The 19,733-nt window shown below is 44.7% G+C and overlaps 1 protein-coding gene across 6 annotated transcripts in view; it reads right to left on the bottom strand.

The window, feature by feature from the left end:
- Positions 1-1,351: 1,351 nt before the first annotated feature.
- The window catches only part of rgs11 (regulator of G protein signaling 11), a 161,050-nt gene continuing 142,668 nt past the window's right edge, over positions 1,352-19,733 (bottom strand). For 2 of the 6 annotated variants that reach the window (XM_038820414.1, XM_038820413.1), the window contains exons 16-19: positions 16,073-16,155; positions 14,708-14,840; positions 13,134-13,303; positions 1,352-3,263 (exon numbers count right to left, since the gene is read on the bottom strand). In XM_038820414.1, the coding sequence (XP_038676342.1) occupies positions 3,134-3,263; positions 13,134-13,303; positions 14,708-14,840; positions 16,073-16,155 (516 nt within the window). In that variant the 3' untranslated portion in view covers positions 1,352-3,133. The remainder of the gene's footprint in view (positions 3,264-13,133; positions 13,304-14,707; positions 14,841-16,072; positions 16,156-19,733) is intronic. The other 4 variants (XM_038820416.1, XM_038820415.1, XM_038820417.1 and 1 more) reach the window with 3 other exon arrangements.

Below are 19,733 nucleotides of genomic sequence, written 5' to 3'. Positions count from 1 at the left end.
CACATAGCCCGGTAACGAGCCCCATTTGGACAGTCCTCCACCCACCAGCGGGGAAGCTCATTTTCTACAGGTCCAACCCGCGGGAGGGCTATTACACTTGGCAATTTTCCACATTGCTGGGTAGATGCCAGTGTTGTAGCTGTACTGGAACAGCTTAACTGGGGGTGCGGCTAATTCTGGAACATAAGTCTTCAGTCCTATCTCTGGAATGTTGTCAGGTGCCAATAGCCTTTGCAGTATCCAGTGCCTTCAGCTTTTTCTGGATGCCACTTGAAATGAATCGAATTGGCTGAAAACTGGTATCTGTATTGCTAGGGAACTCAGGAGGACGAGATGGATCATCCACTCGGCACTTCTGGCTGACACTGATTGCAAATGCTTCAAACTAATCTTTTGCACTAATTATGCTGTGCTCCCCCATCACTTAGGATGGTGACATTTGTAGAGCCTCCTCCTCCAGTTAGTTCATTGTCCCCCCACCATTCATGATTGGATGTGGCAGAACTGCAGGGTTCTCAACTTGGCCATTTGAAATATTACTTTTAGTTTACCTGCAGCTCTGTTAAAGGCACTTAAAGGCTGAATTCTGATTTGCTGGAGAGCTTTGACACTCCTGATCTGGAACAGGGAATGTGTCTGCAAGGTGCAGCCTTAAGTAAATCAGAATAAAAAACATTGGAAATATAAGGCGAACAACTCAAGTTTAACAGGTAGACAGGTCCTGAAGGCACCATCGCTGTGGGCTCCCATAGAGACATTTCCTGTGGATTGCAGCTTCCAGGTTCAAGTGTTAATGGGTTCCCTGGAACTTGCCATGCTGTTACAGCCAGCAATAATATCTCAGCATTCATCGCTATTGGGAGTGGAATATCTGGGCACATGCGACCACCTCTGGTGGGTTTGATCTGTCAGTCTGACTGGTACAATGGCAGACTTTGACTGCAAGTAATGATTTTGTATGACTACATCAAGCTGTTTCTTGACTAGTCAGTGGGACAGCTCTCCCAACTTTGATGCTCGTCCCCAAATTTTGGTGAGGAGGACCTTGCAGCGTCAACTGAGCCAGGTGTATCGTTGTCATATATGGTGCCTGGGATGATGTTGGGAGGTCAGTTCCAATTTATTCTTGTTGGACTGTTTTGTGGTGGTTTGATACAACTGAGTACCTTTTCAGGCCATTTCAGGTAAGTCATTGCTGTGGAGTCACATATGGAGGACAGCTTGCCAATTATAGTCTTACAGCCACAGTAGATATTTCAATGTCAATTGCTAACTTCTTTCTAATATTTCTGGACTGCCTTATTTGACCACGCTTAATATTTTGATGCAACAAAATAGATCGAAGATTTCCTTTGATATATACACATTTTAATTTATTACAGCACTTCTAAGCAGGTTTTTGGTTTTTTTATCAATATTACCGACAGGACAAAAAAGGTGAGCAGCAGTTCATTTGATATCCATGAAATCAGTGGAGAAGATGGGATGGGGTATAAAATGACATGTCGATTGTCAATCGCCCATTTTGTGCTGCCAAGATCAGTTCCATGTCCCAGGATTTTTATAGATGTTGTGTGAATCATCTTATATGATTCAGTCTCTTTTTTTTGTGATAAAACACAAAATGACGGCCTTGGTTATGATTACTGATTATGGAAGAACCGGTAGTATTCAGGAAAGCAGCATGTATTAACTGGACACACCATTGCTCCAAACCTTTACTTGTACAAACTAAAAAGAGAATTCAGATTATTTCATTGTCAGCAACATAAACAAGAGTAAACATTGATGTAATGTGGGTTTTTATAGTAAATGACCATAGACCACTTACATACTGCCTTAATGAACTAATATGCAGTTTGAGCAATTAATCTGGGCAGATAAACTAAATTCACTTGTAGCAGAAAGATTTCAAGTGAATACCTACTTTTGTTCTTTTGTACTTAAAGAAAGTCAGAATTCAACTTGTTGTAATTTACTCAGTCTATCAGTATTCTAATTTGAGAACAAGGCATCCTTCTGAATCTAAACCCAATTTCTTAGCCCCATAATGAGGGCGGGATTTCAATCAATGTCGTTAATAGCGTTGTTTTCTCATAGAATTAAGGAATCTCTACAGTGCAGAAGGAGGCCATTCAGCCCATCGGGCCTCCTCGTAATCCAACCTACCCTTTTTGAACACTAATGGGCAATTTGGCATGGTCAATTTACCATCTAACCTGCACATCTTTGGGCTGCACATCTGTCCAAAGTGCCAGCGTGGCTCTGTTGATAACGCTGTCCTCGGAATCAGAAGGTTGCTGGATTAAAACCTCACAGCTGGACTAGAGCCTGCAACTGAGACATTTTTCACGCAATGCTGACACATTGGTGTATTGACGGAAGTACGGTCATTTGGATCAGCACCTCTAGACGACATTTCAAGAAGAGCAGGAATCTCTCCCAATGTTCTGGCTAACATTTCAACAGCTAACTATTAAATGGTCATGCTGATGTAGTCAACCACATAACAGAGACTGCACCTTGTGCAATTGGCTGCAAGTACTTTCGAACCTCTCAAGGAAATGCTGAGGTGCTCGATAAAGGCAAATGTGATCTCCTTTCTTTCAGCAAACTATCAATAGGATAACTTAAATCCCTAAACTGAACATGTCACTTGGGAAACTGTAAATCTGATTGACAGGGGCACATGTATGATTTAGTTACACCAAAGGATATCTCTTCACCCCTTCGGGTTTATTGTTCCAAATATGAAGATTAAAGGGATTTGAGACTTATTTGAATGTAACTATTTTTTGATATTTGAGAGCCAAACACAGTAAAGCAGGTGAATGTTAAATAAAGGATAAAGGTATATTTCAGTTCTTTAGTTGACAATTTGTTTATGCCAAATTTTCATAAATTAAACAAATAACTGTGTAACTGTAAGACAAGGAAAGTAATTAAGTGCAAATACATCCATATATTTCAATTATTTGATATAAAATTATTAAAACGATTGAATTATTAAGGGCAATGTTGAAGCTATGTGAACCATGCTCTAAAGTAAAACTATAAAGTGCATGTTTTAAAATATAAAGGCACTTCACAATCGAAAGAAAAAAACTCTTCTTTTATAGTCTAGGTTTTGTTTCTAACATCTTGTTGTCCATCCAAACTCATCCTCCTCAGCTTCAGCCCCCTTGTTCTCTGAAATCTTTGTATCTTCTAAGTTCGTGTAATCTTGAGTTTCCAGAGAGACTTCATCTGTGTTCAGAGGGAGACTAGGAAAAGCAGTGACAGAACGTTATTATCAAGCGTTTTAATCACCAAACAATTAGAGACCTGCATTTGGTGATTAAATGTCACCAGCTGATGTTAAGAAAATTGCATCTTTTGCTCCTTTTTAACCAAAATATAGTTTGTATTGAATGTCCAGCAAATGGCTGTGTTGCCCAAAAATCTATGTTTCTTGTCAGATGCTGCATAGCTATTTCCAGATAACTATATTGCATATTACCTTGTGTCAGCATTTCTCGTGCTTTGTGGTCTTATTAGTTCAAGAACACATCAGGCCCCACCAACTCTACTAAGGCCAGAAACCTGTCCCTGTGGTGAATTCACCATAAATGTGCCCCGGTGAAACCTTACAATTTACACTAATCAGCCCAAAATACAGGCTCCATCTCAAGAATCACCGACTCCTTTGGCTATATGTTGTCATAAGTACCCAAAATCTACCCCAGCCTTCTATCGGCCTTGAACCCCATCCTCAGCCTTGAACCCATGTTTACGTTGTCAAAGGAAACATTGAACTCCAGTTACATCACTTGAGATTTATTCCTTGATTGGATTAGATGTTTATCCAGGCCATTGTAGGGACATTAGTCCATGGCATGGAAGCATTGAGCATTGCCGATTGTCTTATGGAAAATGTCAAGCGAAATGTTGCAGTGTTTATGTCCAGCAACCTGCTAATGAGCCAGCTAAATGCTCATCCAAACATTGATAATGACCACAAAATCTATGTTTGAGGAGCTTGTAGTCTTCCTAGCCATTTAGATATGTAAAATGTAGCTTTAGGGCTTGATTATTCACCCCCGCCTGGACTGTATTTGAGATAGAATTGCTGACCGGCATGTTGGTTTCCCAGCCCACTTCAGACCATTTTAATGGAGATGGAATGGGGTGAGTGGACCTGCAACGACTGGGTAGCCAACTTGGCTTGTTAAGGGTCTTAAGGCCAGCTAAAGGTGGCGTCCCAGTGGCAAGCCACAAGGCCAGCGCTCCAGCAAGGCTTAGAGACCCGAGTTCCTGCCTGCATTCTACAAATGAAAAAAAAAATGAAAACCATTTATTGTCACAAGTAGGCTTCAAATGAAGTTACTGTGAAAAGCCCCTAGTCGCCACATTCCGGCGCCTGTTTGGGGAGGCTGGTATGGGAATTGAACCATGTTGCTGGCCTGCCTTGGTCTGCTTTCAAAGCCAGCGATTTAGCCCTGTGCTAAACCAACCCCTGACATGGCAGTCCTGCAGACACTTGTCGTCTGGCTGTGAAACCAATTTTACGTTTCCCAAATTTGGAGATGCCGCCTCTATATTTAAGCACCTTGTTCTCCCTCACTTACCTGTCAGCACAGCCTGCTGCAGCTTTCAAACTGGAAGGCCTCTGACTGGTCCCCCCAGCTTTGAGAACCTGCACCCACCCTTAATTGGACAGTGACTCTACCCTCTGATTGGCCACTCTGGGGAAAATCACATTGAATGACCGTTTCCCCACACGTTGCTGACTGTGCTGATTTCAATAATAGCAGAGTTCAGAAGCCTGCATAAACATTCCTGTCCTTGGAGACTGCAGATAAACGTTAAATCCAAGTTCTTCTTAACTTACAAGTATGTCAAACTGTGGATAAAAATATTTTGTGATGTTTCAATTGAGCAATTATCCAAACAGTGAGATAACAGAGTAAACTACAGGCTGTGAACTCTGAACATAACCTCTTTGATATCTACATGAAAATCCCACATTATTCGTTGATGCAAATTTGTTCAAAACATTTTTCAATATTTGATGATTTTGATGAGGATTGTTTCTTCTGCGCACTGATCAGTAGGAGAGAGTTTTGTACATTATTAACCTATAATCATATGGCTTCTACTCCCTGGCAGACCTCTTGGTGCATTGAAGGAGTGGTTAGCAGAAAGGAAATACCTGGAACTGATGGCAGACAAATTTGCAAAGTAGCGTTACATAATACGTAGGCCCAGGCAGCCGCTTTCTCAACATCACCTATTACCTCTTTTGAAAGTGCATCTACAAACACAGAGATTGCCCAATGACCTCAATTGCGGCCATTGGTGGGCAGCAGTGTCATAACTTGCACCTGCACAGGACTTATGAGGTCAGGACAAAGTATTTCCCCTGCCCATAAGACATAGAAGCAGAATTAGGTCACTCGGCCCATCGAGTCTACTCCGCCATTCAATCATGGCTGATATGTTTCTCATCCCCATTCTCCTGCCTTCTCCCCATAACCCCATAGAACCTATCTATCTCTGTCTTCAAGACACAGTGATTTGGCCTCCACAGCCTTCTGCGGCAAAGGGTTCCACAGATGCGCCACCCTCTGGCTGAAGAAATTCCTCCTCATCTCTGTTTTAAAGGATCGTCCCTTCAATCTGAGGCTGTGCCCTCGGGCTCTAGTTTCTCCTACTTGTGGAAACACCTTCCCCACGTCCACTCTATCTAGGCCACTCAATATTCCATAAGTTTCAATGAGATCCTCCCTCATCCTTCTTAACCCCAGCGAGTACAGACCCAGAGTCCTCAACCGCTCCTTATACGACAAGTCCTTTATTGCTATTTATTGTGTACCTCCTCTGGACCCTTTCCAAAGCCAGCACATCTTTCCTTAATACTGGGCCCAAAACATTTCACAATTTAGAATTTAGAACAGTACAGCACAGAACAGGCCCTTCGGCCCTCGATGTTGTGCCGAGCAATGATCACCCTACTCAAACCCATGTATCCACCCTATACCCGTAACCCAACAACCCCCCCTTAACCTTACTTTTAGGACACTATGGGCAATTTATCATGGCCAATCCACCTAACCTGCACATCTTTGGACTGTGGGAGGAAACTGGAGCACCCGGAGGAAACCCACGCGCACACGGGGAGGACATGCAGACTCCGCACAGACAGTGACCCAACCGGGAACCGAACCTGGGACCCTGGAGCTGTGAAGCATTTATGCTAACCACCATGCTACCGTGCTGCCCAATATTCCAAATGGGGTCTGACCAGAGCTTTATACGGCCTCAACAGTACATCCCTGCTCTTGTATTTTAGCCCTTGCTGAATACAGGCTTCCCGGGGTGGGGGGGGGGGGGGGGGGGGGGGACACAGCTCAATTAATATTGCATATAAGGTCAGCCAGTTCGGGACCGGCCTGCTCAGACCCAGTTGGGTATCTTAAACCTCGTAAATAAACCTTAAGTTTATTTTGTTACAAGTCGGTGTGGATCCCTGTGTCTTCATCAAATGCAGTCACCCATCTCACTTCATTCTCCCACAATGGAAACACATAGGAGCAGTTAGGAACTACACACGCACATACTATCAAAAAGAGGAAAGACTTGGGTAAAATTCACTGACTATACACACCAGGGCAGTGGGATCTAGATGTTGTTTGACTGTGGCATTGAACACTTGCAAAAATATCTTAATGTGTTTTTTTTGAATGAGACTGTCTTGTAATTCTGGCTGAATGTCTGCTTGCCTGAGCAGATGTTTCATCTGGCTCGTCTTCTGCAATTAGTCGGTATTTTTGGTAGCCTTTTTAATAGCAAGACTTCTGTGTGGGCCGACGTCAATTCAAACACATCTTGGGCACCCATGGCTGTACTGCTCCATTTTCCCTAATCACTCCAGATCTAAACCTCCTCTCCCAATTTCTAAATGGGGTTGGTCGACTGCAGCATGCATCACATTATAATACTCTTTCCCGTTTTACCCACGGTTTTTTCAAAGGGGTAAACAACCCTGGGCTGCAATAAGTAGATCACAAGCAGCTGTTCATCCACTGACACTTCAAAGAATGATTGAACTTTTGACTGCTGAAAAATGAATAAATGTATCATCTCAACTGTATTAACATATGTAATTCAATACCATTGGTACAAGACCAGCTGCACATTGTGACAATTACTGTGTATTCACTGCTCAGGATGCTGCGTCTCCTCTACGCTGGGGAGGACCAGGCACACACTGGGTGACTGCTTTGTGGGACACCTGTATCCAGCCTGTAAGTGTGCCACCCTTGCTAGTATGCCAGCCTGTGAGCATGCCACCCTGAGAGTACGCCAACACGCGAGCATGCCCCCCCCAAGTGTCCGGTTTGCCTGCCATTTTAATTCTCCGCCCCATTGCTACTCTGTTCCTGGTCTCTGATGCTGATCTAAGCTCAACGTGAGCTTGGGAAACAGCACCTCATCTTGCAGTTAAACACTTTCCAACCTTCTGAACTCAAACATTTGAGTTCAACAATTTCGGATCATAGCCTCTACCTCTATTTTTTTCAGACGGCAGCTGTTGGTTTGCGATTTTGTTACTCCCCATTACACTTTCTCTGCAGCCATCTTTTGTTTCTTTACTTGTCCCATATCATCTTTTTGTCCGACACCATCACCCCTTTCTTCATTTTCATCTCTCCTATCTTCCACCCAACACAGACCTTTCCTCCTCCCCTCTTTCCCAGCCCCCTCCCCCACCGTCCTTCCTTAAAACCGGTTACAACCCTTATTCCCTATTCCCCCCCCCCCCCCCCCCCCCGCGTTCTGACAAAACTTTGGGCTGAATGATCGAGCCGCTGCATTGGCCCCCATCCACTGGGCTCGGAGAGCTGGTGGCAAGCTCGTCATTTTCGGAAGCCCAGATGAGATTTGGTCTCAATCAGGCTCTTACCTGCCTGTCTGCCATCAGGGTTCCTGGGGTGGTCAGGATGAGAGCTGCCAGCAAAGCAGAAGCCGGCAGTGTATCAAACCCAGCAGTACTACCAGGAGCAGTGGCCACTCCTGGTGCTGCAGAAGGCCTGGGACAAGCAGCTGCCATCGGGGCCCTTGAAGAGTGGGACAGCCTCACTGAGGCCAGTCAGACAGGCTCTAGTGAGGTGTAGGGGGAATTAGAGGGTCTACAGCGGAGGCAGCTCTTACTACTAGCAGTGCCTTGTATTGGGCACAGAGTTTCCCCCCAGCCCACAGGCAGGCCCTCAGGTTGTACCTAGAGGCCTGCTCATGTGAGGTTAACTGCCCCTGCCCACCAGCTAAAGGATAACAGCATTGGTGGAATGAGGCCCTGAAGTGGCCTTTAATTTGCCACTCAAAGGCCTCAACTGGCCTCGGTGCAGGAAGTCCAAATTTGATTTTCCTCATCCTGGTTTAGTCATAGGGAGTTGGGAAGGCAATAGGCTCTTCACCCCATCCCTTTCCACCTGATTAAATATCACCCCCACCACCTCCAGGCATGCTCCGGCCCTTTCATTCTGTTTCTCTCTCCATGGCTGCTACCTGGCCTGCTGAATGTTTCTGGCTCAGCTCTATAGATTGCATTCAAATGCAGTTTGAAATGGATTCAAAATAACCAATCTTGATTTCCATCAGTTCTGACATTTGGCTGTAAATATAATGGGAGGGCTTTGCTATTTATGTACCAATCGGACAACAACTTCCAATGACAACACGTGGAGCAGATAAACACGAAAATCAGGAAGTTCCAGTTACTCTGCTCCTTAAATTGGGGGAATAAAATATTTTAATTAAATTACTCACAGCCAAATCCACACAAATTGTGTACTGTACACCATGGAGGTGATTCTTCCAGGCTATTCCGGGATTCCCGCTAGTTTGTTGAATCGGGCGTGAGATCCAAAATGGGATTCTTCCTGGGTATCAACCCGTCATGTATCACCTGGCCTGCTCAATCTAGCGAGGTCAGTTTCTCGCCCAGAAACAAGAAGAACCTGATCAGAACTCATTAGCATCCATTTCAATTTCATTAGCAAGATTGAAATGAAATGCTGCAGTCTCCCGGGATGCTCATGCCTTCCCAGCTGGAAGTCCCGAAGGCGCAAATCACTACTGGACCCTAAAAGTGGAGACCAGGCATTGGGGAGCAAAGGGGTGAGTACACTCTCTACACTTACCTTAAGGGTGTCAAGGGCGGTCCTTCAGTGGAGGTGGGAATTGGTGGGGGGGGGGGCGGCTTGGGTTGGAGGGGCTCAGGTTGAGGGTCTTTCCCAAGATAGGGGTTGTGTGGCTAGTCTTCTCTCTGTAGCCTTGAAAACCTTTCAACTCTCTCTGAGCATGTCAATTTCAATGATATCAGATGAAGTCTTCCCTTTGATTGTGTTGGAAACCTTTGAAGTTCTTTTTTCACATTCAGTTTCATTTCCCTTTAACCTTTTCAAGCCTCTGGGTTTGCTGAGTAGCCAAAAAGCATTGAACTGCTCTCAATTTAAGGATTGACAGGTCCAGACTATTTCAAAGGAGAGATTAGTTTTGTGTTTGTTTTTGTAGCTCTTTCCAGTCCATTGCCTTTTCCAAGATTCTTTCTTGACAGGTCCAGGCTATTTCAAAGGAGGACGAGCTTTGTTTGTTTTTATAGCTCTTTACGGTCCATTAAATCTGAAGAGCTTTTTCTTTTGAGCAGCTGTTGATGTTAAATGCAGTTTTATTATGGAGGCTTTATCTTTGTTCTGATGTGCTCCCTCGAAAGAGCAGAGGCACGATACAGTGGACTCAAGTTAAAGTCAGCTGAAAGGCATGTTTAGTGGGGTGTTTCTCAGCACTGAAAGTGCTGAAACAGACCCCGTTAGTTAATGGCACTTTGCCATTTTTTTGGCCTCGGTGAGGACCTCCCAGTCAAGGCCACTCTTCAAGTAATTTCTTCCACCTGTGAGCTGAGCTCACCAATGCAGGAAGACAACTCGCGGATGGAGCCACCATTTTTAAAGGCAGCCCCAATCTTTCGATCACCCTCAGCAACCACGGCCTCAGGACCCCCTACTTCACCCAACTTACCTCTTCCGGGGCCTCCGGGCCCTCCCTGACCCCACCTCTTATGGCAAAGGCCTCCACACCCCCCCTTCCTGATAACTGGCATAGGCAATCTGGCACTACCAGCCTGGCACTGCCAGGAGAAGCCCAGCGTGATACACATTTTTTGCCCAACAACAGATTCAGCAGGCTGTTGCAAATCCCACCGCCAGCTAGCGGACCCGGAGAATCCACCCCTTACATTTTTTAATGTAAGAGCATTTGTCAAAATCAATCTTGGCGCAATCCACTTTAGCAGTTTGCAACATGGTTGTGAGGAAAACGATAGCAAGTCACATGGCTCCAGTGGTTGTTGCAGAAGAACAACAAGGTTACTTACCTTTGTTATCGGCAGTCCAGTCTCTTATCCCTAACCAAATATTAATCCAGTTTTCATTTGTGACGTTGCTGATCAACACAGCATTTTCCCTACTTCAGCAGGAAGTTTATTTCCTGTAACCACTACTGCCATGGAACTTTGCATTACTTTGCCCTAAAAGATATATGGCAGTTTGAACCTTGCATCATTTGTAAATTACATTGCATTAATGGCAAATAAGTGCTTGAAGAACAACATTGACTCACCTCTATAGTGTCTCACCTCCTGTAAGGATCAGTGGTTGAGAATGTCCTTTTGAATTTACAGGCATATATATTAATAGTGCTATTATTATCTATATAGTGATGATAATTGCCCTTGAGTATGATGGCTAAGCCTGATTCAGTACTAAAAGTTTCCTGATTTCTTACAAAATTGAACGGCAAGAAATAGGTAACTCCTGGAAACCGGGATGCAAATATTCCACAAAGTACAGAGAAAGTCCATGTAGGACGTATTTTTAAAAAATGTTAGAGTACCCAATTCTTTTTTTTCCAGTTAAGGGCAATTTAGCGTGGCCAATCCACCTACCCTGCACAGCTTTGGGTTGTGGGGGGTGAGACCCACGCAAACACGGGGAGAATGTGCAAACTCCACACGGACAGTGACCCGGGGCTGGGATTGAACCCGGGTGCTCAGCGCCGTGAAGCAGCAGTGCTAACCACTGCGCCACCGTGCCACCATGTGTTTGAATATTGTGGAGAGGTTGGTTTAGAGCTGAATATTCTGAATGGTTCCCTGCGCTTTGCAGAATATTCCATTTAGTCTCCATGCCGGATTCCTGAATCAGAACGGGTCTGAACTGTTTTCAGAGTTTTATCATTCCAGTAGCATTAAATTAAATTTTTGATTGTTTGGAAAAGCAGATGTAGCAGGACCAGAATTTACTGTAAAGGGAATAGTGGTGAGGCTTGTTGGCCTCACCGTTATCTATGTGCAAATTTGACAGCAAATTCGGGCAAGCGTGGATATACAGCTAAGTGCAAAAAATCAAGACGTTGCCGTCCAAAATGTGCTGCTCCTCTGAACTCTGTGAAAATGGTAACTCTCTATCTGGTTCCTCATTTAAATATATTGAATGGTGTGGACTTACTGCCAAACAGACATTAAAGTTCACTTTTATAGATGTGGGAGTCGTATTCCTTCATTTTTTAAATGTTGTTGGGAGAATTTTTTAAAAACACGTTTTTTACTTTCTCTTTCCATCTCTTTTTTTTTCTCTCTCTGAATTACATTTTTCATTCTGGCTTTCCATGTTGCTTTCTGTACCCTTTTGAAATTGAACTCATTTTGTGACCTTAACAGTTCCTGATTAAGACTCCGTGCTAGGTATTCACAATTCTTCAGTGAGATTGTTTAGGAAACACACAGTTGTCTTCCCTGTTTTCACAGGCCTTGTGGACCATTTTGACCTCTTGGAGTCATGGATGTTTACTGCATGGAAACAGGCCCATCGGCCCAGCTGGTCCAAGCCGCCCAGTTTCTATCACTAAGATCTCCCACAAATAGCAACTTACAGTGGAGAAGCTGTGTGAGGGGAAGTTTACTGAACAGCTACTGACTTCTACAGTAAATTCTTGTCTACGATGTATGATGAATTTCTTACTGAAATATGCAGTTTTGAATTTCAGCAATTATTCTTTTTATTTTGAATGTTTTTAAAATCCTACTGTTGATGTGTGAGAGTATATATTATATACAAATATATATGTATAAACACATACACGCATATTAGTGTATGTAACCAAAAATGTGCAAAGCTATTAGAAGCAAACACTTTGTGCTTTTTAAAATTTATTCATGGGGTGTGTTTGGCTGGGCCAGCATTTATTGCCCATCCCTGAGGACTATTTTTTAAAGAGTCAACCACATTGCTGTGGATCTGGTGTCGCATGTAGGCCAGACCTGGTAAACATTTCTTTCCATGAAGGATATTAGTGAACCAGATGGGTTTTTACCACAATCGGCAATGGTTTCATGGTCATCATTAGACTTCTAATTGCAGATTTTTGTTGAATTAAACTTCCACCACTTGCTGTGGTGGGATTTGAACCCTGGTCCTTGGAGCATTACCCTGGGTCTCTGGATTACTAGTCCAGTGACAATGCCACTATGCCACCGCCTCCCCCCAATTTAATGTTCCAAATTAAGGAGCCTTTACAAAGGAAGGAATAAGGCAAATTGTCCTTTACTAAGAGTAGAAGTTATAAGATAATAGAATATTATCTTGATTGCTCAAAGTACATTCTTGGGTTTAAGTAACAATTTACTAACGCTATTGGTATTGATTCTAGAATTCTTGCCAAATGCAATCACTATACCTAGTGGTAGTATATATTTAGTGAACAACTTTCTTTCGAAATACCCATGCTATTTTCTAAGCTGGTGAATAATTGGAGTTTGTCAAAATACTGAAAATAATGGATCCTGATAGTTTACTGTTTAGATTAACAGTGACACTTCCTCCACTCTTGCGCACCACTGGTGTATATACAGTATATTCCATTTGCCGCATGTACGATTGTAAAGAAAATGACTTACTTTATTATGTCTTGGGAATGCCAATGGTTCTACTCTTGCATTAACTAGTGAAGCAGGTTTGAATTTAGAAGAACCAAAACACAACACAGTAATATTCTTATCGCATGCTGACAATGGAACTGAGGAACAAACAGAGAACCTCTTAGGGTCCGTGCAGCTACAGGAAGGGGAAGTTGCAGCAGGAAGGATTCCAGGGCAAAATGAGGGAAGGCTGGATTGGGACCAAGAAGGTGCATCCTCGGAATGAATTGGGATATTTGGTCCAGTGAACACTCCTAGGTTTGCCATAGGGTGGGAAAATCGACATAGCTGTAGGGATAAAAAAGGAAAAGTATTTTGAGGTACGGCAAGGTAATAAGAAGCGACTGAAAATACTAAATGATACCTACTAATGGATAGAAAAACCTTTTTTGCACTTTGCATGCATATGTCTGGTTATAATGCAATAATTAGCAAAATATAGTTTTTGGAAAAAGCATTCTACATTTTTAAAAAAAATAGTTGGTTCTGCAGTGAAGGTGACATGCAGATATAAATTTGTGATTTTATAAATGAGAAAAAAAACGCCAAGCTGTGATAAAGTACATTTATTTCAGTAAACACTTTATATGAGGATTAATACTGTGAAAACACAAAATATTTAATATGACCAGTATCGCTAAGAACACAAATATGGTTTTGTTACACTACTGTCTTGTGCATATTGCCTTAAGGTGAATAGGAGACATCAAGGATCATTTAACCAGATTTTGAACTGGTAAGTAGGGCATCAATAAATTGTAGGACAATTAACAGTGATGAAGCTTTCCAGCCTGAAGCTGTCAAGGTGGGATAGTCAGTGTATTGAGAGCTCTGGATAGCTTCCTCAACATCAGTGGGTTATGCCGTTGCACGTGTAAAACATGAAATATATACTGCTGGTTAGTTTTCATTTTATTCTTTCTCTTATGAGTTTCCATTCGGAATGCACCACCCCAACTAAAAGACCAGACTGGGATCATTTTTCATCCGCCTCTAATTGTAATTTATCGCTGGTGTCAGGAGGAATATGACCGCAACAACGGGTGACTGACTCTCGAATTTTTTTCCTCCATGTGAAAACCCTTCCCCAAATTTTGCAGCCGAGACTCGGATCTCACACACATGAGGGCCTATCATCAACCCACATTCTCCTTCTCAATCTTGCCCCTCGCCTGAGGTGTGGTGACCCTCAGTTTAAATCACCACCAGTCAGCTCTCTCCCTCAAAGGGTCCCCAGGGACTATGGCGACTTTCCACTTCCACTCCTTGGCACATGTTACACATCCATCTATAACATGCAGATTTTAATCTTGTGCATCTTAAGTAGAACTTAATGGTCAGGTAATGTTAGTGATAGGTTATTTAATACTTAAAATGGATTTTAATACTGTCATACATATTCTATAATGGCAGGCAGCTGAAAGCAGTTTTGAGGGATACAGCAATCTACAAATTTTCCCTAAATTCTTGGGTTATTATTTAGTTCAGTTGGATTTCAGCAAGGAATCAAATTTTCACTTCCCAGAATAAAAGGTGACGTGTTCAAAAGTTGCCGCATTCATAATTGTGATGTAAAGGCAGCAATAAAACTTTTAATTGTCTATACATGATTCCATGCAAAGTGTGGGTGTGTAAAATTAGGACAGGGTAAAGGGGTGCTATGCTGTTAATATGCTGTGTTTAGTTTTGAACCTGTGAAACCGTCATGTCCTTTCCTTTCCCGTCACCATCCTTTGGGTAAAACATCTGTGCAGAGCCTGGGTTGGAGTGACGATGCCACCTCAGGAATGGAACCATACTAGACAAAAACGGATGCAAAAATGACCTTTTTAAAACAAAAGACCATGGATGAAGATGTTAAACATGTCATGGTGCATTTTCTGCTTTGGTAATCAGTAACTGACTAGGTTTTACTGAAAGTTCTGCATCTAGTTTTAAAATAATGCATGCAATCACATTTTTCAGATTTTGATTATGAGACCATAAAGTCTAATTTTGCGGGAAGAACTGTACATGATATGAGAATGTATTTGCCCCAAAGAGCAATTTCTTAAGCTAATTAACATTTTTAATTCCCTTTTCACTACTCTAACCAAAATTTTGTTTTATCCCCATATATAAAAGTTATTTAAAACCTTGGTCAGGCCACATTTGGAGTACTGTGTGCAGCTCTGGTCGCCTCATTTTAGGAAGGATGTGGAAGCTTTGGTAAAGGTGCAAAGGAGATTTACCAAGATGTTGCCTGGAATGGAGAGTAGGTCTTACGAGGAGAAGTTGAGGGTGCTAGGCCTTTTCTCATTAGAACGGAGGAGGATGAGGGGCGACTTGATAGAGGTTTATAAGATGATCAGGGGAATAGATAGAGTAGACAGTCTCCCCAGGTGGAACAAACCATTACAAGGGGACATAAATTTAAGGTGAATGGTGGAATATATAGGGGGATGTCAGAGGTAGGTTCTTTACCCAGAGAGTTGTGGGGGCATGGAATGCACTGCCTGTGGAAGTAGTTGAGTCGAAAACATTAGGGACCGTCAAGCGGCTATTGGATAGGTACATGGCTTATGGTAGAATGATGGGGTGTAGATTAATTTGTTCTTAATCTAGGACAAACGTTCGGCACAATATCGTGGGCCGAAGGGCCTGTTCTGTGCTGTATTTTTCTATGTTCTATGGTTATTTTGTGAAGGCAGACATTTTTGGCGGGATTCTCCATTTTTGACGGGATTCGCCTGCAGCGCACCCACGCCCTCTGGCTTCCCGATGCCGTGATTTGGCCACAATGGGGTAACCCCCCTCCCATTGGCCGGCTGCCGGAATGGAAGATCCCGTTGCTGGCGGGGGCGTGCCACGCCGAAAGGGCTGGTGGGATGGAGAATCCTGCCCTTTGTTTTTGAAAAATTATAGGATTACAGAGCTTATTAACATACTGAGATACAATATAATGTTGTTCATCTGAAGGTTGACATAAACTCAAGCAAAGCAGCTTACTGATGTCACCTTTAATGGGTCGACATTTTACCCCAAAGCAATTTCCAGATGATGAATATGCAAACATACCTTTTCTTGGTTTCCGGAGGAACAATGGATCTTGCTAAAATACTCTTGTACATATCTGACTTTAAGTAACGTGGATAAGAGTCCTGAAGTAACAATGTAAACAGGGAATCAGTATTTTTTCAGGGAGTTAGTAACATTCACAAGCACCTTTTCCTTCAGTAGCAAGCAATCAAGCCATTCCCTCTTTAATATTAAACTCCTGATTTTTTTTGAAAGATGGTTCTACCTAGATTGATACAGTGGATTTGTTGCTTTATGTTTTTAATTGCGAGATAGAAAATGGCTTTAATGGATAGCTGGATCCTAATCAGAATTAAGGCTGCATGCTTTGTCATTTACAACATAAATTTTTCCTTTACCAGGAATTGAAGGATGCTGGTGCGTTGACACCAGTACCAGTAACGTGAGCGAGCAGTGCTAAATAATGTTGTTAATGCAGGAAGACGTTGATGAGAAGCGGCTGGGGGTAGTGGGGTGGGGGGGGGGGGGGGGGGATGGGTTATATAGGAGGTAGGTGCAAAGGCACTCACCTGCTGGATGTGTCAAATCCTCCCCTGGATGTAGCTTCCAACCCCTCTGAGGCTCAGGAAATTCGGTTCACCAAATCATTGAGGCTCACAGATAGGTTGGAGTTGGGTTTGGATCAGCAATCTGCGGCGGGATTCTCCGACCCCCCACCAGGTCGGAGAATCCCGGGGGGGGGGGGGGGGTGGGCGCGAATCATGTCCAGCTGCTCCAATGCCAGCTGCTGTATTCTCCGGCACCGGTTTTCAGGCGGGGTTTACGCCATGCCGGACGGGGGCCGTTGGCACCGGGCCCCCCCCCGGCAATTCTCCGGGCCTCGACGGGCCGGAGCGGCTGTCGTTTCCTGGCCAGTCCCGCCAGCGTGAAATAGATATGGTCCATCACGGCGGGACCTGGCTTGTCGGCCGGCTGGGTGAGTCCTCGGGGGGGCGGGCGGGGGGGGGGGGGGGGGGGTGGGGGGCGCTCCCCACGGTGGCCTGGCCCGCGATCAGGGCCCCACCGATCTGCGGGTGGGTCTGTGCTGTGGAGGCACTCTTTCTTTCCGGTACAGTCTCTGTAGGGCTCCGCCAAGGCCGGCGCAGAGAGGAACCCCCCTGCGCATGCGCAGGAAACATGCCGGCCGGTCTGCGCATGCGCAGGAAACACGCCGGCGGTTCTGCGCATGCACCAACTCGCGCCGTCCCTTTGGCGCCGCTTGGCGCGCACCAACCCGTCCGGCGCCGGCCTCGCCCCCAGAAGTACGGAGGATTCCGCTCCTTCCGGTCGGCCCGCGCCGGAGTGGTTCGCGCCTCTCTTGGCGCCAGCGTTGCGGGCGAAACCCACACCTGATTTTTCAAACACCTCTCCCCAACCTGTCCCAAAACAGGTTGAAATTTCCTGGTAGAGCCAGGATCTTGGTCAAGTACAGTATTTTTTGAGCTTGAAATAAAGTGTCAAAATGCCAATCATTTAATAGTATTCTCTATTATTTAATTTATGTAAAATTAAATATTGCTGCAGGGCTTCATTTTTGAACTGTCTCTTCCCGCTGTGTACCACCAACCTAGTTAACCACTGGGGTTAAAGAGCTCAGTGGGTGTACTATAATGTTTAGTGTGATGTGGGCTAGGCAGAGCTTGACGTCCAGAAGTGTGGGATTGATCTCCACATGCCGAGGTGACGTTCCCTTTTTATCCTGTTAACATAGCGCATCTTCAAACGGTGATGGCTGCTCAGCATCTCAGAGATATTCTGGAGGATTAACAATCCAAATGACCAGTTCCCTGATATCATCCCAGTTTTTAAATCAAAGTAAGTTAGTTTTTGTTTGCACACTGGCTTAATATCAAAACTTCCCTGATGTATAGGATACAGATTTTTAATCAGTAAGGGAATCGGGGGTTATGGGGCTAAGGCAGGAGTTGAGGATTATCACAGCAGCTCAGTCATGATCTCACTGAATGGCGGAGCAGACTCGATGGGCTGAATGACCTAGGGCATGATCCTATCACCACGCTACGCCGGGAAAGGAGCTTGCTGCAGTGCCTTTGAAAGCCGGGAGACTCCGCTCCCGAGATCTACCCAGCTCGCAGCGCCTCGTGAAATTCAATGCGACCTCGCGAGACGTTGCGAAGTGACGGAAAATCTGTATATTAGAGTGGAGCAGTAAGCCTAACTCTAATGTGCAGATTCCCGAGGTACCTGAGGATTTGGGATTCAATTCCTTCACCTCCGAGACCTTGGGCGAGCGGCGTTTGCCACTGGTCCATATAAATGGGGTCCAGACGGAACTGCATTTGTGGGATCTCTAAGTGGATCGAAGGCCCCCAGCTGCATGCCCTGATATAAATATAAGTTGTTGTTGTTCCACATGTCAATCATATCCTGGGAACTATAAAGATTTTAGGCATTCAACCTGTTTCCTCAATTTGTAATGATGCCCCTTAGTCTACCTCAAAACCTATGATTTTACAAGCCAGAGGTAAATTCCTTTAATAATCTATCTATCTGTGACTGACACAAGGCTATTTCTAGACTGCACTGAAGGTAGTTTATGTCTTCCTGGCAGACTACGCTGCCTTCAAATAAGAATAGCACAAAATAAACGCATCTGGGAGCTGCGAGGGCTTCACCTTTGACCTGCACAATTCTAGTCTGATGGTTGCAGGACATCAGGAGATTCACAGGATAGGTTAGGATCGGGCGAATGGAGGTGGCTGGCCGTTGAAGCAGGCAGGTTAGAAGTTCCGCCTCTATTCACTTGAACATCAGCCCAACTGCTTTACATGAATGTTAGGCATCCTAGCCCTCCTCCCCCCCCCCCCCCCCCCAACCTCCCCCCCCCCAACTCTCTCTCCATAGCCCCATATCCCTCCACATCCTCAGAACCCCACATGCCCTCCCCCCTCCACAGCCACTGCTCCCCATATCTCTCCACGTCCCCACATCCCTCACCCCCAATATCCCCTCACTCCCTCCACCCCCCATGCTCCCTCTAAACCTGATCCCACTTCTTTCAAAATATCTCATGATCGGAATGGATGTGGGAAACCTGGAATCAAGTCCCAGCTGCTTCTTTTCCCACCCCCACCCCCAATGCGGGTTTGCCTCATGTTGGGGTGTAGAATCCGGGGGTCTGTATCTTTTGTACAACCTGACAGCCCCAGCAGCCTAGGCCTGTGTTTCTTTTTTAAATCTACATCCAGTGCGAAATCCCCCTGCTTCATAGGGAAATCTCAATGCTACACTCAATGCTCGGCTGAGTTCACAACAGCCTTCCCGATTTTTCCTGGGAGCGGAAAATTCCGCCCAATGTCTCAGCTACAATGTGTGGAGTTTAGGGATGGGAATAAACTGTTATATAACATGCTGTTCAAACACAGTGGGCGGGATTCTCCGCCGGCGGGATTCGTCGTTCAGCCGGTGCCCGGCGGTTTCCCGACGGCGTGGGGCTGCCCCAAAATGGGAAACCCCATTGACTGGCCGGCGTAACGGAGAATCCCGCCAGCGGGTCGGGGCAGAAAAGTGGCGCGGAGAATCCAGCCCAGTATTCCTGTTCATTCCCCTCAATCAACAATTATAGAAATATCAATATTCCTAATTAATCCTTTGCCCATTGTGCGGCATTGGCCTTAATATCTGTCTCTCACTCCAGCGC

The sequence above is a fragment of the Scyliorhinus canicula genome, chromosome 15 (assembly GCF_902713615.1).
Source record: "Scyliorhinus canicula chromosome 15, sScyCan1.1, whole genome shotgun sequence".
Lineage (NCBI taxonomy): Eukaryota > Metazoa > Chordata > Chondrichthyes > Carcharhiniformes > Scyliorhinidae > Scyliorhinus > Scyliorhinus canicula.
The sequence above is the reverse complement of the archived record's forward strand: the minus strand, read 5'-3'. Positions and strand labels throughout refer to the sequence as shown.